Consider the following 23731-nt stretch of genomic DNA (forward strand, 5'->3'; position numbering starts at 1 on the left):
CACTACCTGTTAGCTGAACCTACTTCACAGGATTGTTGTGGGAAAACTAATGAGGGATGGGGAAAATCATGAAAGCCACCTTGGAGGAAAAGGTGGTGTATAAATGTAAAAAAATGTAAGTAAATAATAGTACTTAAGCCTGGCCAGCAGTTGCTGTACTTGTGAGCTTCTAGGGACCACTTTACGTGCTACGCACAAATAAAAATGTTGAACAGCGTGGAGACTAGCAGTTTGAAACAGCACGAAGATGACAAGGCAGAGATGAGCGAGGTGGATCACTCCTTTAACCCCCACTCGAGGCAATAGGTCACCCATTTTACAGAAGGAAAATTAGTTAATTTTTCCAAACAGATTTTACCCCAAAATTTTACCCAGATTTTACAGTGGTACCTCGGGTTAAGAATTTAATTCGTTCCGGAGGTCCATTCTTAACCTGAAACTGTTCTTAACTTGAAGCACCACTTTAGCTAATGGGGCCTCCCGCTGCTGCCGAGTCGCCACTGCGCAATTTCTGTCCTTATCCTGAAGCAAAGTTCTTAACCCGAGGAACTATTTCTGGGTTAGCAGAGTCTGTAACCTAAAGCGTTTGTAACCCGAGGTACCACTGTACTCTAAAAACTCAACTGATTTAGGGCAGTGGAGGGTGCTTTTTGTGTGTGTTTTTTGAAAATCCACATCACTTTATGGCACACACTTTCTGCTTATGACAGTAGGACCCAAAGTATATTTAGAAGATCGATCCTTATCATCCCACCCCTACAAGTTTTGAAGGGAAAGGACCCAGCAAATGTTTTCAGAACAAAACTGTACTACATATTACCTGATGAGAGCTTGCATTTGCTGAATTGAGCTTAGCAGAGGAAAGCTAGCCTGTCAGTGCAAGGAAGGACAGCAGATGCTTCAAACTGTGCTCTAGTATCTAATCTATGTAGATTAAAGCAAAGGAAATGGATATAGATATAGATAAGGCTTCCAACATGGGATTTGTGAAGGACAGATGTATACAGTGCTCAGATTTTAACTATATGCACTCAAAAACTTTTATTTGCACAAATGTAATACAGAGACCAAGTGCACAGAATGGGACTAGCCAATGTGGTGCCTCCAACTGTTGGACTTCCATCAGCCCTTGCCAGGGTGGTCTATGGACAGGGATGATTGTAGGAGAAAGACCACAGGTCATCCTTGACTCCATCAGTCCTTGCCAGGGTGGTCTATGGACAGGGATGATTGTAGGAGAAAGACCACAGGTCATCCTTGACTCCATCAGCCCTTGCCAGGGTGGTCTATGGACAGGGATGATTGTAGGAGAAAGACCACAGGTCATCCTTGACTCCATCAGCCCTTGCCAGGGTGGTCTATGGACAGGGGTGATTGTAGGAGGAAGACCACAGGTCATCCATCCAAGGATTAGTTAGTGAGTCAAGGACCAGTGATACCATCTTTCTTCTAATCTCTTCTTTTCTAAGGTTGATTAGATGACAGCAGTCAAGGTAAGAAAAGTGAGTAAAGCTGCAAGGGCAGGACTATAGCCACAGGAAACCTGACTGGTTTCTCTTTTATAAGAGCATTTTGCTTATAACTCTGAGCAAGTCCACCCTCCTCTGCTTTTGCCTTTTCACATTGTCGACATCAGCCTCTCCCAACTTTGTGCTCTCTAGATTCAAACTAATCATCTCCAATGAACAAGGCCATAGTCCAAAAACATCGGGAGGGCACCATTTTGGAAAAGGCTGGCCTGCATGTCCCTGTCGATTATAGATTTCCTTTAAGACATTGAAAATAGCAGCTCCTTGAGGGCTAGGGGACACTTGGGGAGGACAGGGAACACAGGGTTGTTTGTTTGTTATTATGTCTTAACTTCTTGTCTTCATTTTGAAGACGGGGGAAATAGCAGCTCTTAAAATTATATAGCTATATGGTTCGAGGCAGTGGTTCTCTTTTCTAGGGGTATTCACAGGTACGCAGTACCAGCACCTCTTTTTACAGATAGGTAGCCGTGTTGGTCTGCCATAGTCAAAATAAAAAAATCCTTCCAGTAGCACCTTTAAGACCAACTGAGTTAGTTCTTGGTATCAGCACCTCTTTTGTTCTTGTTAAAAAGTGTGGCACTTACTGCAACAACTTCATAGTGAGTACCAGCAGCTCCTTTTCTAGCAAAGAAAGCACGGGTACTGGGCAAAACAATCTGCTATCTACAGGAAGTCTACCTTGGATTGCCAGCTTTATAAACTGGGTTGCGCTGTAGTTTGGAAGCAGATTTTTTTGGATAGAACAAATTGCTTAAGTACCTAAAAAACCTTGCTGAATAAGGCCAAAGGCCCATCTAGTCCAGCTTGCTGTTCTCACAGTACTCAAGCAGATGCCTCTATGAAAACTACAAGTGGAACCTGAGCACAAGAGCCCTCTCCCCACTTGTGATTCTCAGCAATGGATATGCAGAGGCACATTGTCTCCGACAGTACAGGAAGAATATAGGAAAGCTAACCCTAGCATGAATCCATTTGGCACCCATTTATACAGATACTAGTTAAGTGACGTGGTGCTTTGGGGTTGGCTTTTCATCCAGAAGGTAGAACCTCTTCCTTTTTTCCTTGCTCCCCTTCCTTTTCTTTCTAAATATATTGCAATGGGAAAGAATCCAAAAGTTCACAGGAGTGTTGCATTGTGCACTGTGGTGGTGGTGTGGCGCTAATTAAAGAATGTAATTTTGAATGGTGCTTAGCTAGGTGAGAAATTTCTGAACAGAAACAGATTGAATGAAACCAAAATGGGGCCCTTCAAATAAAAATCCACACACAACCAGTCTTGTAATGTTGTGATATAACATTTATAGAGCTGAAGGCACATTCTTGACAAGATTATAACTGTGGCATACCCGCCAAATGTAAAATATTATGCATTAAAATCAAATATTGCACAAAGTTGATGGTTTTTTTGTTTTGTTTTACAGAGCGTATCCTGAAAATCAAGACATTACATATAGTCATGGCAAGAACTTATGATTTTTTCAGCTGAAAATTAAATGCAACCCAATGTGTACTCACAATAGTACTTTGTAGAACCCATAATCAGAGTCCTAAGGAGATGAAAACATTTCGTTTCCTTAAAAATGTAGGACAGCTTTACAGGATATTGGGAAAGGCCATTCTTATTGTCACAGGTGACCTACAAATCTGGGCTCACCCAAAACATTTGGAAGGCACCCCAAAAATAATAATGGGTGTGTGCACACTAAGCATGTTAGATTTGCTTACTGAGAAGTTGGGACCAGCGGTCGCAACAAACAAGTGAGCTGTCATGTAACTTGTAAAGCAACCTTCAGTCAAGTTTTCAGAAATCCTGGACCTGTGTAAGCCACCAGTGAGTCACCTTTGTACTAAAATACCTACATATTTTATTTTTTTAAAAGCAGTGGAAAAATGCTATGTAAGTTTCAACCATCTGCCCAGTTGCAGGAGTACACATACACACATCATGTGAGCATTGAACCACCAATGGAACTGCACTCACTGCATTTTGTTTAGATTATCTTACCTCCTAGTCCACTGGCCTTCAACTGGTAGGTTGGGACCTGCTAGTGGGTGGTGGCCCAATCCAATATGGGTTGCAACAGGGGCACTGCCACCATGAAAAATATGGCAAAAGATTAAGAAATGGGTCCCCAAATGAATGTTCGGGTTAGAAGTAGGTCCTAGGTCTGAAAAGGTTGGAGAGCCCATCAATACTGCATATTTGCAGCAGATGGATATAAACCAGTGACATCACCAACCCAACACTTATCTGAAAGCAGTTTTTCATTTTTTAAGAAAACGTAATTGCTTTTAACAGACACACCTAAAAAGAGAGAGATGGGTGTACATTTAACTGAATAAATGTACATGTAGCACTTTAAAAAACTAACAAGGTAGACATCCTACTTGGCAAAACAGGGAGGGGAGGACACGACAGATGATTAAATCAGCATTCAGTTTGCCAGCCAGCCAAATGTGATCTAGAGGAAAGGGAAGCCCTGACTTGCATTTATGTCTAGATTTACTTTTTGGCTAGTAATTTAAATGAAGCAGACAGCAGAACATCTTGCCTAACAGTGGAGAAGAGCAATAAATAAATCAAATAAAATGTAAATGCATAGCTTTTTCTGCAGCTTTTTAAAAATAGCTTTTTTGATATTTTAACCCACGAGTTAACATAAAACTGTAAATAAATGAAATGTGCTCAAGACAGGAAACAAACCATATTTACAGGCAGAGTACATTTTATCGGACTCACTTGCTAGATCATCACCTTGCCGTGGTGAGTGGGCTTTCACGTTCCTATGACCCTTGTGAAAGAAGCTGTTGGAAGCCTTGGACTCTCAGCAGGGCCACACAAGGCGGTAAGGTCAAAGGGAAGGAGCTAGGCAAATAAGGATCCAAGAAGTCTGCAATGGCAGAACAGGCAGAAGATAACAAGTGGCATGTTACAACGGCTGTGAAGGCGGATGAAGGCTGCAGCAGATAGGAATCTACCGATCGTCGTGATACTCATGCCATCGGAATAGAGCCTTACTGCAAAGACTGTGTCATGGTCAGCACACACTGATCTACACACATAAAACAAATTCACGCACAGGCATCTTTCAAAAACCCATCCCAAACCCCCAAAGTCCCATGGTGATTGGCAATGGTAATGTGGGCAGGACCATGAAATCTGGAAGCCCCTAGTCATAAACTGGCACATGGGCGGTGAATACAGATTCAGTTGTTCTGACTCAAGGAATGAGGTGAGCAGCTTGATAGCTATATCCATGACTGAGCAGCCCTTTTTAGGATACACTCTGCTCACCCTGAAAAGGGGGAGGGGCTAAAAAATGTGCCCTAGACGTAGTCTACCCTCCTTTTTCCCTGACTGGATTACCACACCCAGTGGGGTCACCACCCAGAGGTCATAAAAGACAATTGAACTTTGGAAGATGGAATATATGGACTTTGTGGGATAACACAGAAAATGAGCATCCTGAATGCAGAACTGCCATCACTGCAAGAGAGCTGCAACGTTTTAACATTGATATTGAAGTGCTTCAAGACTCGAAGAGCAGGCGAGGGACAACTGAAGGAAGAAAAAGGAGGCTACACATTCTTCTGGAAAGGTGTATCTGAACAAGAAAATCGAAAAATGGGGTAGGCTTCGCTATCAAAAATGATCTTGTGAAGCTCTTGTCAGAAGTCCCTACCGGCATTAATGAGCGACTGTCAACCATCTGAATAAAGCTCACCAAAAACCAACAGGCTACTATTCTAAGTGCTTATGCACCAACACTGGATGCCAATGAAGACATTAAAGAAAAACATTTACTCTCAGCTGGATACCATCCTATCAGAGACACCTAAGTCCTCCTGGGTGATTTTAATGCAAGAGTTGGGCAAGATTTCGATCTGTGGCCTGGGACTATTGGAAAAGGAGGAGTTGGCAACAGCAACCAGTACGGAATCTTACTTTTGACTATATGTGCAGTACACAACCTTGATATTACTCATTTCCGGGTTTCAACTCCTCAGGTTCCAAGTAGTTCAAGAACTAGGCTGTTCAAAAACTGAGGTACCACTGTATTTCCCCCCCAATTTGAACTGTATTTATCCCCGCCCCCCGTGGTGATTTTCTTGAGTCAATATGAGAGTACCCCTAAACATTTTTTAAGAAAAATAGCATTGTTATACCATAAAATTATATATCAATGGAAAGAAAATTTAATGAAGAATGTAATGCAATAACTTTTATGAAGGATTATTTATTACAACAGCAGTCATAAAGAAGAAACATGAAACACACAGAAAAAATGAGATATACAGGTTAAATTGCCGTGATGGCACTTTGCGATAAATAAGTGGGTTTAGGGTTGCAGTTTGGGCACCCGGTCTCTAAAAGGTTTGCCATCACTGTCTTAGACTATGTAATTGTCCAAGCTGAAGATCACTGTGATGTGCTCCTTACCAGAGCTATGACAAGTTCCGACAACTGCTGGACAGATCACCAATTAATACACTCCACAACGACTATCAAGATACCTCAATGCAGGCTTCAAGGAAGGAAACAAAAGTGCAACGTGAACATTGAAGCTCTTCAAGATCCTATTAAGTGGGATTGCTTCCAAATGACTTTTAAGGACCATCTTTTTTCAGAGTTCCCTGATAACGATGAGGAACACTGGACCAAGCTAAAAACATCCATTATTGCAGCCTGTGAACAAACTATTGGATACCAAACCAAGAAACAGCAGGACTGGTTTGATGAGATGGCAGTGAGATTGAACGCATTACTGACAAGAAAAGGGAGGCCTTTCAGATCTGGCAAAGAGATAGAAACTGCGCCACTAAGAAAAAAACCTATGCCAACGCTAAGGCTGAGGTTCACAGAGGAACCAGAAAACTAAATAACACCTGGTGGATAAAAAAAGCTCAAGAGATCCAGCACTTAGCTGACACTCATGATGCATAGTTTCTTTAAAGCCACAAACACCATCTATGGGCCAATAAATCATGACATATGCCCCCTACACTCAACAGATGGTACTACACTTCTAAAAGATAAAGAAGCTATTCCACTGTGCTGGAAAGAACAATACCAGCATCTCCTTAACCACAACTCCGCCATAACTGCTGAGGTCTTGTCACAAATTCTGCAAAAACAAATCAGAGATCAGCTTGCAGTATCTCCAAATCTGGGAAAGTTGTGTACAGTTATTAACCAAATGAAAAACAACAAAAACAGCAGACCTGATGGGATACCTGCCAAAGTCTTCAAAGTGGGCGGAATTGAACTTCAACAACTTCACAAGCTCATTGAAAAAATCTGGGAGAGAGAAGAGATCCCACTTATAAACGCCATCCCCAACTCCACAAAAGATTCCATCAACGGTGTCTCTGAAAAGTTTTACACATCACTTGGGAATACTGGCGAACTAATGCCAGTGCACTGGAAGAAGCAAAGATCACCAGTGTCGAAGCAATGATTCTTCAACATCAACTTTGTTGAAATGGTCATGTTTTACAGATAGCTCATTATTGTCTTCCAAAGCAATTACTCTATTCCAAACTTAAAAATAGAAAGCATAATGCCGGTGGTCAACAAAAGAGGTTTAAAGACTCTCTCAAGGCAAATCTTTAAAAATGTGGTATAAACACCGACAATTGGGAAACACTGGCCTGCGAGTGCTCCTTTTGGAGAATAGCCTTTACCAAAGGTTTCATGGAATTTGAAGACGCTTGAACTCAGGATGAAAGGGAGAAACGTGCTAGGAGGAAGGCATGCTTGGCAAACCCTCACCGTGATCAACTCCCGTTTGGAAACCTCTGTCCCCACTGTGGAAGGACGTGTGAATCCAGAATTGGCCTCCACAGTCACTTACACACTCATTGCTAAAACCGTGTTCATGGAAGACTATCTTACTCGGCTATGAGTGATTGCCAAAGAAGAAAGAAGAAGACATTTTATCGGAACACTGTACAGTCAAGACAGTAAAGCAATTTTGGTTCTTTGAATTAAAGCCAAGTATAAGCTATTATTCACAAAGCATCAAGATGAACATTCCAAAAAAGTTTAGCAAATCACACATAGAAAGGGAAGACACACTGGGTGGGCTTCTGCATCAAGTATGTGATAGCAGTACATTTCAAACCACCACAGAATCATAGAATTGTAGGGTTGGAAGTGACCCCAAGGGACCCCCTACAATGTAGATAAAAGCTACACACTAACTCTGCTGCTGAGGAAACAGTGCCTTTGGATCCTCTTTCATTTTTATAAAAATTAGATTTTATTAAAGCTTTTTCATAATACAACTAGATAAAAGAAACTTAAAAAAAAAGAGAAAGAGAAAAGCAGAGTCCTCTGTCAAAGGAAGCTTGTAACTTTGGTCTCACACAGGATGTAGTGAACTCTCCCAGCTCCCACCTGGGAGCTTTCCTTTCTTCTCCCAGTCTCTAACCCTGAGAGTTAGAGAGTCTTCCTTTCCATGCCTCTCGGTCAGGGTCCTTCCACCAATTATCCACTACCTTCGTGTGTATGTAATCCTTGGACCCCAATAATGTCCCAGAGCAGAGGAAACCAAAGATGAAAAATAAAGATAGAGAAGAAAGAAGATAAAACACATCCTCTTTCAGATCTTTTCTGTAAGGAAGCCACTAAAATACACTATCCTATTTCTTGGCCAGTAGCCCTTAAGAGGACAGAGAGGAAACCAAATCTAACAGCTGGCAGTGAAACATTATGGATTCTACCTTCTATTTTCTGCCACAAGAGACACAGAGAAGACTGGAAGATTGTTATGACATGATCATGAATGGCAGATGCTAGTAGCTCATCTCCTGCCAAAAGATAGCACCTACTCCCACAACTTATCTTGTGAATGATCAAAGTGATGTGACAGCTGAAATCCTGTAAATGTTTCATCAAAACACGTCACAAATATTTTTCAAAAGGGGAAAGTGCAGATTTGTTCAGCCTCAAAAAACAAAAACGTCACCGTCAACTGATACAGACCCGACTGTGTGGTCCTCTACACCAATTCTCTGGTTTCTCCCTAGCTATAATTCAACTTAGATATCAACCCTTTCAATACAAGCCTTGACATATAACCGTTGCTCCAAAGGAAGAAAACTGTAATACTTCTAGGACAGGCATAGGCAAACTCGGCCCTCCAGAAGTTTTGGGACTACAATTCCCATCCTCCCTAGCTAACAGGACCAGTGGTCAGTGATGATGAGAGTTGTAGTCCCAAAACATCTGGAGGGCTGAGTTTGCCTATGCCTGTTCTAGAATAATACCATTTATCAGGCAACAAACAGGAACTAAACTGAGGTATCATATGGGTCAGATTTTCTTGAGGTGGCAGGACAGGAAGTTAATGGCTCTTCACTGCAGGCTTAACGGGCAATGAAACTGCAGAGCAAGTAAAGTGGATATTTATTCAGGCAAGTAAAGGCTCCCAGACTGGCATGCCATTAAAATTTCAAAATATCTGTTTCTCAGAGTGAAGCCATCACCAGCTCTGCTTTAATAGGCTGATTCCATCAGAAAGAAATTGGCTGCTCTTTTCAACTAATATTTCAAGCATGCTTTGTGTAAATTACAAGGGAGGGGAGAATATAACTTCAAGGGCAGAACTGTGAGATGCAGAAAAATAAATTTATTTCCAAGATTTCTGTTTCACACAGATCAAACATCAAAAACTATTTTCTGTAGACCCTCGCCCCTCAGTATCTTTCCATAATTATTACTATTTTGAAACGCAACATGATTGTGAAAATATTTCATTGAGCTTTCCAGCCACTATTGGGCAGTCAATATGGTGTTCTATGGTCAGTTAAGATGCAGTCTTACAAACATTTCTAGTTTAAAGATTTTAAAAGCACACAATTTACTTAGTTTCAAATACACATATTTTTTCACCACTCTTGCCAGTGGTGTTTGATGGCTTGCACAGGACCCAACACTGGCACCTAACATGCCAGGGGAAAGGGGGCAAATTGACAGGAAGGGGCCCTTGGCCCTTGCTTTTCCTTTGAAGCCAGCCCCACTCCCTTTTCTGGTAAACCCAGTCTCTTGAGTCAAACTGAGGCTGCAGGGGGTGAGTGGCCACATAACTGCCAAGGAGAAGGGCCGGTGCGGGCCAGCATGATTCCTGAATGTGGGACAGACCTGCACAGGGTATGTGCCAGAGAGGGTCAGGATTCTGAGTCAGATGATTACTTACTCCCTGGCAGTGGACTTTCACTGATATACTTTCTGCACTCTTATTATCCCATCATGACCTGGGGTGGGAGTGAAACAGCTGCAGTTTGGCTTCATTTCCCCCCTAAGTATGGCCTTAGGAATGGGATTAATGATGACTAAAACTGATGCATTAATGCCCCTGCAGGTCAGGAACAAGAGCCCTGGTGATTTCTGAACCGTGGTCCTCTCTCTTGCTACTTTAAACACTATAAAAATGCCTCTATTATCAGGTTAAAGGACTCTACAATGTATGTCTTCAACCACTGTTCAAACATCAACATGGCAATATTCACTCCAAAGGATTATAAGCTAAGACCTGCTGAACTGTAAACATGGTGAGAAACGTGGGCAAACCTAGCACAAATCTCTTTAAAAGTTAAATAATATAACAAATGTATTTTAAACTCTGTGATGCAGGGAGACGAAACAATAGCTTCCCATCAATGCAGAACTCGCACTTTGGCTTAGCACTGCCTTCCCAACCCTTACGCCCTCGAGATGTTCTGAACTGCAAAACTCCTGACAGACCCAAGCCAGCATAGTTGTAACTGTAGCGGTAGCATTGCGACAACCATGACAATTTTTAGTTGAGCAAAATGGAAAAGAAATTAAAAGTTCCAAGACGAAATTTTGTGATCTGCTCAGAAATAAATAAATAAAGAATGCTCAGGAGCCTTAAAAAAAAAACCTAAACAAAAAAACCTCAAACTCGAAATGCAAGAATGGGAGCTCCCTGAAAGCACTGAAGGAAAACACATCTTTTTAAACTCTGCAGTTTCAAACATCTCAAACTCACCAGCATACATCTCAGATCACAGAATCATAGAACTGGAAGGAACCGTGAAGGACATCTAGTCCAACCTGCTGCAATGCAGGAATATTTTTGCCCAACATGGGGCTCAAAACCCACGACCCTGAGATTAAGAGTCTCATGCTCTGCCGACTGAGCCACTCCATCTTTATGAAGTTACAAAGACATAGACCTTTGAGTAATGAAAAACATCACAAGGCATGGCCCTGACTCCTTGATTCTTTGTGTGGCAGTGGCTGTGGCAAGAGTGGAGCTCCTCTATACACTTGAAAGCACCGTTCTCACCAGTAGCCTCGGGTGAGTGCACTGAATTGTCTATAGCTCTGCAGCTGGGATGGGGAGGAGAAACAAATAACGGGAATTGTTTCCTTTTTTTCCAAATCATGGGATAACCTGTGTTGCAATGTTTTCTGAAAAATGCCATTTTACACATAGCAAATTAGGAAGAAATTATGAAGACAACCATTACAAAATAAGGCACATCTGTGTTTTAAAAAAAAAGGAAAGGAAAAAAGAAATCATGGTTTCTATCCTTACTTGTTCACACTCTATAAAATAATGTCGCATTGCATGCAAAGACATGGCCTAGAAACCATGTGCTGGTGACTGCCCTTTCATGATCCCAGCAGCTCAGCAGTGTCTTGCTCTGCACTGGCTTCCAGTGCATACTGTGGCTTGTGAGTGTTGATTTTGGATAAGCTCTGGCTTGCTAATACTGGCAAAGCTCTGCAGAAACTGCCAGCCTCTTGAGTTAGAAGTGATTTTTTTGGGGGGTGGGGATATAACTGCCCTGGTCAACTGAGCAATTGAAATCCAATTCAAAACGATCGGAAACACAGTGCAGGTGGTCAACCTCCAGAATAGATCAGTGCATGAAGAGAGACCAAGTCCACTTCTCAGCAAAAAGAAGACTTTCAGAGAGTTGTGTCATCTTCCTCCCGTGAATCTACAACTAGAAGGGAGTGCTTGTCTGGCTCACTGAGGACTATGCTGCTAAGGGACAGCTTGTCAGAGAAGAGGGAGTTTAAGGAAGCTCGGCTGTAAGTGACAATTCGGTCCATGAGGTTCAGCTTTGGGGATCTTGGTCCAGTTTCATCAATTCCAATGTGGACACTGATTTCGGAAGGGCTCTTCTGCCTCACCTGGCCATGGGTACGCCGTTCATATTTCTCACAGGTAGGTTTCTTATAGCTAAAGGGAAGGGAAAATGCACAAAAATCACCTCTGCATCAGTTTGAAACAGGGTTGCAATTTAATCATTCAGGTAATAATTATTAAAGCTTGTAGTCTGGACTCTGGATGAGAACCTAGAGGCTGAGAGGGAGGGTGTGTCAGAAGGAAGATGAATTGATATTGATTTTTATATATTCATAACTTTGTATTAATGTAACATTTTTATATGTAACTGTGTGTTTCTGTAATATTTTGCTTTAAGTTGTCTTTTTTGTACCCCTCTTAAAGAGATTAAAAAAAAAATATTAAGAGGTACAGAAATTAAATAATCAATAATCAAATCAAACTGTGCCAGTTTACTCCCCTGACTGGCTCCAGAGGTGCCCAGTTACAATATCATCCATAACCAGAACAGACCAGGCTGAGGAGCCAGACAGTTCTCTATGTTGCCTGCAATGTCTTTGGGCAAAGGGAGAAATTCCTAACTGGGATGGAAGTGTGGATATAAAGTCTCCTTCTCTTAAAATGCTGTCCTGGGGCTGAGGAGGACAAAGTGGGAATGTGAAAACCATGGTAGTTCAGCAACTAAGAGTATTTGTTAGTCTGGATAGACAACTTCAATTTGATCCCCAATTTAACCAAGGATCAAATCAGTAATTAGGCTAACGAGCTCAATCGGCAATAACTGCAAAAATTGGCATGCTCTATATAGAGTTGTGATGAGGCTGAATGAGACAAGCAATGCATTAAAAATACATTACTGAAAGCTCACTGAACTGAACAGCAGTTATGGGGCAGGGGATTCTTCTGGAAAACTGCAGGCACAGGTAAGTCCTACCTGAATTTTCAAAAGGTAGGGCAGAGCCCAGCTTGCTGGTTATCCTCTTTGGAAGAGCAAATTATTTTTCTCAAAATGCAACCATGGATTTCACAAGCAAGTCATGAAAGTAAGAATGAGAAGCTTGAGGATACTGTACTTACAATTTTAGCAGCAGAGAAGACAACACAACAGAAACGGAAGAGGCAGCCATTGCTGCAGAGCCCATCCAAGGCTGCAGAACCAAACCAACTGGAAGGAAGACACCTGGGGAGGGAAATTGGAAATAACTCTAGGAAATGTTAAAGAACAAAGTCACAAACATGATTCTGAAATGCATTTAAAAAAATCAAAGCATGTTAAATTAGTGTTTATGTAGGGGGCAAAGCAGAGCTGAAGGCAAAACCCAAGTTTAGGATTTATGGACTTGCAGAGGACCTAGCTAGAGTGTCAATTGTAGAGTTTTGTAACACTGCATGTTTAATCAAACAGCTAGAATTAGAACTGTCTGGAAACTGCAGCAGGTCCAAAGCAAGGCCAGCTTGACCATTTATGGTCCATTTACTTTTCCCATCACTTTTTAATTGGTTTTAACCTTTAAACTCATAAATGTGTTGGAACCAGGTTTTTTCTCATGTGTACCTGCCTACCCATTGCTTAAGGCCCTCTTCTGAAGTTCAGCTCACTCAAATAACTTTGGGTTATGGGGCAGCATGCAAATGCCAAAAATTAAGTAAGTAAGTAAGTAAGTAAGTAAGTAAGTAAGTAAGTAAGTAAATCTAATCCAGTTTGTTCAGCCCAGACACTGAGGTCCAGTTCTGAGGGCCTTCTGGCAGTTCCTCATTGCGAGATGTGAAGCTACAGGGAACCAGGCAGACGGCCTTCTCAGTAATGGCACCTTCCCCATGGAACACCCCCCCATCAGTTGTCAAGGAAATAAACAACTATACAACTTTCAATAGACATCTGAAGGCAGCCCTGTATCAATAAGTTTTTAAAGTCTGAAATGTCAGTATTTTTTTATATTCTGTTGGAAGCTGCTCAGAGTGGCAGGGGGAAACCCAGTCAGATAGGTAGGGTATGTATGTATGTATGTATGTATGAATGAATAAATAAATAAAAACCGGAAAAGCTTCCCCTTTTTCTACCCACTATAATTTGCATGAACATTTAAGAATGAGTTTGGGTATCAGTTGCAACCCTTAACATTCTTCTTTCTGTGCAACATATTTATATCAACTGCAGCTTTCTTCTTTTTCTCACACACAAATTTCTCCCACATAAGGAATTGTTAATTGATATATACTTGCAATTAATGTTCCATGGAAGAAAAAAAAATGCAATATTATACATATTGTCAAAGTCCAGAATCATCACATACCAGCAGCTACAGGAACTCCGACAAGATTGTAAATGAGAGCAAAGACAAAGTTGATTCGTATCCTTTTAACAGTCTTCCGTGATAAATCTATGCTTGCCACCACATCCAGCAAATCATTCTGCCAAGTAAGAATTAACAAGACTAGTTACATTGGTGGCATAATTTGTTTTACATTGAATTATGGGTCTTCACTCTATCCAATCACTTACCCTAATCAAAACCACATCTGCTGCCTCAATGGCCACATCTGTGCCTGTGCCAATGGCAATTCCAACATTAGCCATGGCAAGAGCAGGGGAATCATTGATCCCATCCCCCACCATTGCTACTCGTTTCCCTTCATCCTGCAGTTGCTTTACTTTGGCAACCTTGTGGGAAGGAAGGACTTCAGCAAACACTTTAGTGATGCCAACCTGAAAAAGAAAAGGAAGTCCAAAATCACACCAGAAGATTCCTCAGACACAAAAAAATACAGTTGTTAAGAATAATGAGTTCTGTGGAACTACGAGATTCTCATCTTCGAAAAGCATTCCCCCAACAATGAGTGGCATTGCTTAGAAATATCAAAGCATTATTTAACTCAGTACATCTCAAGCGATCTGATGCTGTAGACCAGCAATCCCTGCCTCCAAATGTTCCAGGGACCAGTAGCATATCTGGTCCCTGAAGCATCCCACCCAACCTGAGCTGTGGTGGAGTCACCAGGGTGGCTCTCAGAACCTGCCTGTGGACCACCACTTTGAGTAGCACTGATTTAACTGATGCTCCAATGACTAAATAAGTAACCTATTGCATTTTTAAAAATTGAAGGGGGGAACCTTTGGACCTTGTAGGCATTAGGAAAATTGCCTGAAGCAAGGCAAGCCAACATATGGAGCAGCTTACCTGAGAGGCAATAGACCTGGCTGTTTTGCTGTTATCACCAGTCATCAGAACAACTTCTAAACCCATAGCCTTCAAAGTACGGACTGCCAGCTCTGCTTCAGGTTTCACAGTATCAGCAATAGCTACCAAGCCACAGAGTTCTCCTAGACAGACATGAATATGTTTCCATTAATCCTCTTTGTTTTCTGAAGAGCACAGAAAGACTATTTTTCCTCTTTCCTTCACCCCCTTTCTCCTTCCACCCATGGGGCATTGCACAAATTTAAAGATGGGCTATTCTTCTCACTTTCCAAGGCAGTGATACTGGCTTCCTGGGCGGAAAGCTTCCAGAAAGTTTCCCAAAGCCCTAGAACTATTGGTATTTAGTTTGTCTTACATGCAGAACACAAAACTTTAAAAGTATGCCACATTACATGCCCTCCTTCCCTTTCTCTCTCTCTCTCTCTAGATCTCAAATAATATTTCTAATAGCCAAACCTATCTGAATCGAGGTTCTGTGGGAATCAATAATGCACATTAAATGTCGCTTAAATGTTATATGCAAATGCATTTACTGGCAGCTTTACTTGGAAAGCATTTTAATGGAAGTAATTGTAAATACACACAGGTCCTGCTTTGCAAACATAATCTGTTCCTGTGAAACGGTTTGTTAGGCAGGTGCTCACATAGCAAGCTCCATTCCTTTCTAGGGAGAAAACCACAACATGCCCCCAAATTGTTTAAATAAAACCCTGTAAAACCATTAACAACATTACTATAATGAATAAAATCACAAACACTGTTACAATTAAACTACATACCTGTATTTATTCAACAAGAAAGCCAGGAAACACAAACCAAAAACAGTTTTGTGGCACAAAGAGTTGACAAGGGAGGAAGGGAATGGGGATTTTTCGGTGAATGCAACTGTGTATCTGTAAATTTGTCTCTCCGTATATCTGTCTCTCTGACTGTTGTTCGGATATCTGATTCAAGACATTCACTTGGTAATGTTAGGTTACAAATCCTTCATGTGTAGATACCTGAAGACTTGTATAACAAGTGTTTACATACTGGGACCTGTGTGTATTTTAAGACACAAGTCAATTGAAAATACTTATTTACATTGCTTAATGTTTAAAGGAAAATGACACTGGATAGGATTACTGTACTGCTTTGTGTATATATTTATTATAGGAATAGTCAACAGAGAAAAAGAAGTTAAGAACAATGTTAGACCTGCCAGTTTGACAGGATTTGTAGCCACACATTGGATTATCTATTAATATTATGAAACAATTCATTTTGAGAACTGGAATATTTTATATAGAAAAATATAGCATACTGTAAGAACATGAGAAGAACCTGCTGGATCAGACCAATGGCACATCTAGTGCAGCATCCTGTTATCATATTCTGCTCTCATGGTTAGTAGCCTTTTGATACCTGTCTCCTCCACAAATTTATCTAATTCTCTCTTAGAGCTCTCTTTTATCTGTCTTGAAAATATTTTGCTCCTTATTGCTTGAAGTACAACTTTTTCAGTCACTGTTTACTCCTCAGCTGCGTTCTTCCCTGCCTTTTCAATGTATCACACATAAAATCCAATCCTAATCCTCATTATCAAGCTTACCATCCACAGCCACAAGAACAGCAGTGCGACCTCGACGTTCGTGCTCAATCATGGCATTATCAACTTCATTTCTGACAAGCAGACCATTTCTAGACATCCACTCCCGGTTTCCAATTAGAACAGAATACTTGTGGGAACCCCAAGTAGCTGAAAGGAAAATGTTACTGCAGTTTCTGAGAAACAGGTGACCTGTTTAATTACACACTACTGCTGATGCATGCTAAGTTTGCAGGAGCATTTAGTCATGGCTATTCACGAACATTTATTCACTAGGGACCTATGGCTAGGGACCACAGGTGTGTGGTCAGAATTATCCAGATTATGCACTTGTGCAACAGTGTGCTTACAGCTGAGCTACATGAGCAGCATAGTCACACGGTACAACTTTAGTTGGGACTGTATTACTTCAAGCTGAAGGTAGGGGAAATTGCATGTTTGAAGGCACTCCCAATGTATTCGAGTCTAGTTTTAATCCTGACAAAAGCTTATTTGGGAGTGGGGAGGGAGAAAGATTCAGATAGACATCCGTCCTGATCTCCAGTAAGAGATGATTCAGTCCAGTGAGAACTGCAACACATGTTTCTCCCACTTGGAATGCCTTGCAATACTTTAAATTGATAAAATAAGGGAAATAGTTGACTAAAGAAAACTAAAAGAGAGTGAGAGATGCTGCTCCAGGTAGGAAAATATACTAAACTACGGCTCCACTGAGTTTTGGGCTAGCATACACCCCATTTTACTCTCTTCCTCATGCAAAGATAAAAGGCAGTTTCCCAATACAGCTGAACTCAAGAAACCAGTTTATAGGAAACCAAAAGCTGGCACTTTCAGTTGTGCTTAAAGGAGGGAAAGGGGTAGTGTATGCACTCAAGGCTTACTTCATCTCATTCTTGTGACACTAAACCACAGTTACATCGGAAGTGGATCAGAATAAAGACGATCAAGAGGAAATTGCACCCAGTTCCCCTCAGAGCTTTTACAAGGAACAATTTACTATTGGGCTGGTATTTTACTTTTTTAAAAGCGAAGGAGACATCAAATCCCACCCTCAGTGAAAGAGAAAGGCTGATGCACCTCTAGCAACAGATGCCAAAACAAGGCTTCTGCTTACATGAAGCTCATTTGACAGATTCATCTCAACTTACTTGGCAACTGCTCATCAATAATCAAGGCAGGATGCATAATTTCCTCAATCTTCTCATCCATTTTCACAAGGGCTGAATTCCTGACATTGTTCTCTTCCATGGTCTCACTCCTGCTGCACAGCAGGGCTTCAATATTGGTGACTTTACAGCTAATGCCACAGCCAGGGACTACTTGAAAATCAGTACAAGTTCCAAGGGTGTCTGTGTCCAATTCCTAAAGAGAATATATAATCAGATAGTGCTTGGGATTTGGTAAATGCACACTAGACTTTAAAAGTCATTCTGCAAAAGCATATACACAGCCAAGATTGTAATGTGAGAAACTGAGGCTTCAAAGGCATTGGCTCAGTCCTGTGGAACACCCTGCCACTAGGGATTCAGCAGGTGCCATCTGTGCCAACTTTTAAATGTGTGAAAACTTTTCTGTTACACCAGGCCTATGAAGGCAATAAGGAGTATACCCCCCCATAATGGCCTATTGATACTTGTATTTAATTTCTTTTTTCTTTTAACTAGTTTTAAACTTTTTTGTTTTTATTGTTTTTAAATTGTTGTAAACTGCTGTGATATATCTTTATGATGCAGTGGTATATCAATATTTTTATAAATAAATAATACATAGTAGGTTGAGGGAACAGAAGTACAAAGGAGCTTAAGACTAAAGAGATGCTCAGAAGTAATCACATATTTGTAAGACCTGTAAATAATGAGGCTCTTCAGAAAGCCAAGTGAGGTTTATTAATTTCAGTGGGTCTTCTCTGAGCAGAACATACATTATATACAACCCCATAGATTTCTAGACAATTCAGAACTGTGTACACAGAGCTGCATTAATTATAATTATTTAAATATAATTCACTAAGTAAAATTAACCAGTTACTAAAAATATACTGTAGTAAATATCATTGTGGTGCCCATTGGCTTACATTGTTATCCCACCCTTGTTCTAAGCAGCTCAGAGTGGCATGCATGATTCTCTCCCACCCCAACTCTCCCCATTTGATGACATCCTGATAACCATCCTATGAGACAGATAAAGCTAAAACAGAGCAATTGGGTCAAGGTAACCAAGTGAGCTTCATGTGTTAGTGGATATTTGAACCTGGGTGGCCCCATCCCAATATGACATGCTGAGAGAGACTGTAGGTGCACATCCCTCTGCTGGTCAGAATACTGCAGCTGTTCCTTTACCTCAGAGCATGATATGAGCTCAAAATCCTGTACTCATGAACTCTCACTCCAGAGAGAAATCTGATGACAAAGACAGCCTTACCATGTCACAACATTTTCAGATAAGGTGTGAATATGTAGCAAATGCGGTTATTTCACTGCATGGCAGGAAAGTTCAGACATGGCTGTATGTCCCCCACAATTAAGTTGGTGCTTGGCAGATAGTTAAGAGGGTGAATCAAGAAATCTCTGTATTAGCTCCTCTACCTGTTTGCAGTATTTGGTAATAGCTGCTCCCAGGGGGTGCTCACTGTTGCTCTCAGCGGTTCCCACTAGTGCCAAAATCTTATTGCGTGGCATCCGGTTACTCTCCACTAGGATCTTCACCTGCATCACCACTGGAGTTCCATGGGTGATGGTCCCTGTCTTATCAAATACCACAACCTTAACCTGCAAAAAACCCACAAACCACATTAGAAACCAAGTGCTTTCTGTCCCCCACCCTTTTTTTTTCTTTATGCAGACTAAAGTCATACAAGCTTTGGGGAAGGATGAAGTTAGCCAGATCCTTTTTAGAAACATGACAGTTTGTGGCCAAACTGTAAAGGAAAGTCTGATTTCTTACCTTGTGAGCCATCTCTAGAGGTTCTCCACCTTTGATCAAGATGCCATTTTGTGCTCCTACACCAGTACCCACCATCACAGCTGTTGGGGTTGCTAGTCCCAAAGAACAAGGGCAAGCAATACAAAGCACTGTAATGGAGGCTTGGAAAGCAAAGCGGATTATCACTTCGTCTTTGGAAATGCTCTTATTGTACCCCTATTGACAAACAAACAGTTAGTTGCTTAGGTATGAACAAGGGTTGCTCACAAGAAAAATACAGCTTATTCTAAGGCAACTTTGACCACTCACTAACTGGCTCACAAATTTATTTAGGGCTTAATTCGAAGTGTGGTGCTGACCTACAAAATTCTGTGTGGCCTGGGCCCCACATATCTATGGGACCACCTCCACTTCAAGGCCAACCTAAATCAATATACAGGTGAAACTTGAAAAATTAGAATATTGTGGAAAAGTTCATTTATTTCAGTAATTCAACTTAAAAGGTGAAACTAATATATGAGATAAGGGACGCGGGTGGCGCTGTGAGTTAAACCACAGAGCCTAGGGTTCTCCAGAAGCGGCTTAGTCATGCTGGCCACATGACCCGGAAGCTGTCTGCGGACAAACAGCGGCTCCCATGGCCTATAGAGCGAGATGAGCGCCGCAACCCCAGAGTCGATCACGACTGGACCTAATGGTCAGGGGTCCCTTTACCTTTTAATAGACAGACTCATGACACGCAAAGCAAGATATGTCAAGCCTTTATTTGTTATAATTGTGATGATTATGGCGTACAGCTGATGAAAACCCCAAATTAACAATCTCAGAAAATTAGATTATTAAATGAAATCAGCAAAACAAGGATTGCAAATAGAGCAATATTGGACCTCTGAGAAGCAGAAGCATGCATATGTACTCAGCAACAATTACTGCCTCAATGCGACATGGTATGGATGCTCTCAGTCTGTGGCACTGCTGAGGTGTTATGGTAGACCAGGATGCTTCAATAGCAGCCTTCAGCTCTTCTGCATTGCTTAGTCTCACGTCTCTCATCTTTCTCTTGGCAATGCCCCATAGATTCTCTATGGGGTCAGGTCAGGCGAGTTTGCTGGCCAATCAAGCACAGTAATCCCATGGGCATTGAACCAGGCTTTGGTACTTTTGGCAGTGTGGGCAGGTGCCAAGTCCTGCTGGAAAATGAAATCAGCATCCCCATAAAGCTCATCTGCGGAAGGAAGCATGAAGTGCTCCAAAATCTCCTGGTAGACGGCTGCGTTGACCCTGGACTTAATGAAGCACAGTGGACCAACACCAGCTGATGACATGGTTCCCCAAATCAACACAGACTGTGGAAACTCACACTGGACTTCAAGCATCTGGCATTGTGTGCCTCCCCATTCCTACTCCAGACTCTGGGTCCTTGGTTTCCAAATGAGATGCAAAAGTTGCTCTCATCAGAAAAGAGGACTTGGGACCACTGAGTAACAGACCAGTTCTTTTTTTTCTTTAGCCCAGGTAAGACGATTCTGACGTTGTTTCTTGTTCAGGAGCAGCTTGACAAGAGGAATACAACACTTGAAGCCCATCTCCAGGATCCATCTGTGTGTGGTGGCTCTTGATGAACTAACTCCAGCCTCATCCCACTCCTTGTGAAAGTCCCCAACACGTTTGAATGGTCTTTTCCTCTCCAGGCTGCGGTCATCTCTGCTGCTTGTGCACCTTTTTCTGCAATTACCTTTTGAGGCTTTCCCTCCTTATGGAGGGTCTCAGTGATGGCTTTCTGCACAACTGTCAGGTCAGCAGCCTTCCCCATGATTGTGCTTCCTACTGAACCAGACTGAGAGACCATTTAAAGTCTCAGGAACCCATTGCAGGTGTTATGGATTGAATAGCTACTGCACCTTTTCACAATATTCTAATTTTCTGAGATTGTTAATTTGGGGTTTTCATCAGCTGTACGCCATAACCATCACAATTATAACAAATAAAGGCTTGACATATCTCGCTTTGCATGTCATGAGTCTATCTCATATATTAGTTTCACCTTTTAAGATGAATTACTGAAATAAATGAACTTTTCCATGATATTCCAATTTTTCGAGTTTCACCTGTATTTCCAGGTTTCAAGGCTGGGCACTCACGGTGGCTGGACCTCAACTTGGGAATTTGCTTCTGTGTTTCACTTGGCACTTAACTAAGCATGAATCTGGGTGTACTTCCAAAGGCTACACAAGAAGCATTTGTTGAAATTGTATATTGAGCCAACTGGAGTGCTTGGGAAGAGGTAGACTATAAGTACAATTAAATAAAATTTCAAGGTTTAAAATTCTAAAAAGTTATAATTGCCTCTGCAAACCTACATTTGCCCCTCGGTGCTCATATAAATCATGTAATTAAATCCATTATCCTTTTTAAGGCTAGTAATTCCCGGTCATGCCCTCATTAAAAACTGCATGTAAACAGATTGGTCAATTGATAAGCACATCAAGAATAACCGCAAATGTTCCCACCCTACTTCCATGCTTGAAGGGAAAGGGGGCTGCTTGTTTTCACTGGACATGCTTCCAAAAGCAGCACTGGGAGAGAGAAGTGTTCCTCCTTCCCAGGACTCCTCTTTGAGGCAGCTCCATGCACTTCAGCGATAAGCAGAAGTGACCTCTCTCTCCATTGGCCAACATGAAGGGAGATCAATCCAGCTTGATTCAGGAGCACGAGAGCTCCCTACAAGAAACTCTTTCTACCTCACCCAACATGCTCAATTTGGCTGGGCTTTGGTGTCCTGGCTTCAAAGCACCGAACCCCCTGGCATCATTTGTGACATCTCCCGACTGACAGGTGGATGGCCCTGCAAGGCAGATCTTTATAAGGATCTGGTCTGCTGAGCCAATAAGATTTTCCAGCCCTGCATTACTTCCAAAGACAATGTCGGGAGTGTCAACAGCATTAAAGGGTTGAAACCTGGAAGTGAAACAAATCTTCCCAAAAAAAGAATACTAGACTTACAAGAAAATAGGTTTCCACAATTTCGAAATCAACAAATCCGATCACTATCCAGGCAAAAAGTGTAAGCACAGAAACACCAACAATAAATGGAACGAAGTAGCCACTAAGTTTGTCTGCAAACTGCTGAATTGGAGCCTAAAGCACAGGGAGAGAAAAAGAAAATAAATTCTAGCCATCTTCTCTGAGGCATGAGGTTGTCTCAGAGATTGTCTACACCAGGGATGTCCAACAGGTCGATCTACTGGATGATCCCCAGGAGGTTTTGGTAGATCGCAGTTGATCGCTGGCTCCTCCATCCAGCTCTGCCCTCTAGATTGCTGGAACGGAAGAAGGAGAACTTGCTGCTGTTTCATTAGCGATCTCCCCCCCCCCCCAAAAAAAACGGGGCTTCCCTCCCTAAAAAGAATAAAAGCTCAACAACTTTGACCTGAACCCCCCCCCAAAAGGGGTAGTTCACTGCCAGTTTTTAATTGTGTGAGTTGGTTGCAGTATTCTGAAAGATGGCCGTCCCTGGTCTACACATTTGCCTAAATAGCAAATTCACTCTGAATAACAGGAAGCTTCCCATCACTAGCACCTTTGCACATGTATCTTTTTCTGCAGTCCTAACAATACATCTTTTTTGCAATGCTTTCTTGAATAGCTTCCAAATTACACAAAATGATTTGCTTTACAGTCTGCTTACCAACTGCCATGATCAGAGAATGTGAGACCTATAAGTATGGGAATTTTAAGTTGCCTCTCTGCTGAAGACCAATTTGGTACACTAAGTAAGCATGTAATGATGTCAAATTTGATTCATAAATTTGTTGTACTGAATCAAAGCCGAAGAAACAGGCTGAAAAACTTTACTTCCTTTCTAGTATTGCTTATTGAAATACCTTGGATGTCTGTGCTTCTTCCACAAGTTTGACGATCTGGGAGAGAGTAGTGTCACATCCAACGTGGGTTGCAGAGATCAGCAATGATCCATTCTGGTTAATAGAGCCTGCAATGACTGTACTGCCAGGTTTTTTAGTCACAGGCATAGCTTCACCTGCATAAATTGATTTGCCAGTAAAACATTAAGAGACACAATTCTTTGCATTTCCCCCTCTCATCCCCTAGTCTTAATTTTCATTTTGTCTATTTTCCTTCCTACCCACACCATTAGTTAGTTTCAAGCACCCGTTGAAATAAATATAACACAGCTTGCCTGTGATGAGTGATTCGTCCACCATAGAATGTCCCTCAATAACACGGCCGTCCACTGGAAACTTGCCTCCTGGAATCACTTTGACAATGTCACCCCGCTGAACCAGCTCAACATCAACTTGCTCTTCACTAAGAGGACACACAAAATTCCTTAGTCCTTATTTATCCACAACTGAAATAAAG

The 23731-nt window shown here is 41.6% G+C and overlaps 1 protein-coding gene across 3 annotated transcripts in view; it reads right to left on the reverse strand.

The window, feature by feature from the left end:
- Positions 1–2806: 2806 nt before the first annotated feature.
- Positions 2807–23731, reverse strand: part of ATP7A (ATPase copper transporting alpha) — a 47809-nt gene continuing 26884 nt past the window's right edge. For all 3 annotated transcript variants that reach the window (XM_080989718.1, XM_080989717.1, XM_080989716.1), the window contains 12 exons: positions 23550–23677; positions 23236–23390; positions 22355–22489; positions 19373–19567; positions 19015–19197; positions 17578–17791; positions 16433–16579; positions 14821–14963; positions 14145–14348; positions 13936–14053; positions 12719–12821; positions 2807–11755 (listed from right to left, as the gene is read on the reverse strand). In XM_080989718.1, coding sequence (XP_080845844.1) covers positions 11479–11755; positions 12719–12821; positions 13936–14053; positions 14145–14348; positions 14821–14963; positions 16433–16579; positions 17578–17791; positions 19015–19197; positions 19373–19567; positions 22355–22489; positions 23236–23390; positions 23550–23677 — 2002 coding nt within the window. In that variant the 3' untranslated portion in view covers positions 2807–11478. The remainder of the gene's footprint in view (positions 11756–12718; positions 12822–13935; positions 14054–14144; positions 14349–14820; positions 14964–16432; positions 16580–17577; positions 17792–19014; positions 19198–19372; positions 19568–22354; positions 22490–23235; positions 23391–23549; positions 23678–23731) is intronic.

The sequence above is a fragment of the Podarcis pityusensis genome (assembly GCF_964106645.2).
Source record: "Podarcis pityusensis genome assembly, chromosome: Z".
Taxonomy (NCBI): Eukaryota; Metazoa; Chordata; class Lepidosauria; order Squamata; family Lacertidae; genus Podarcis; species Podarcis pityusensis.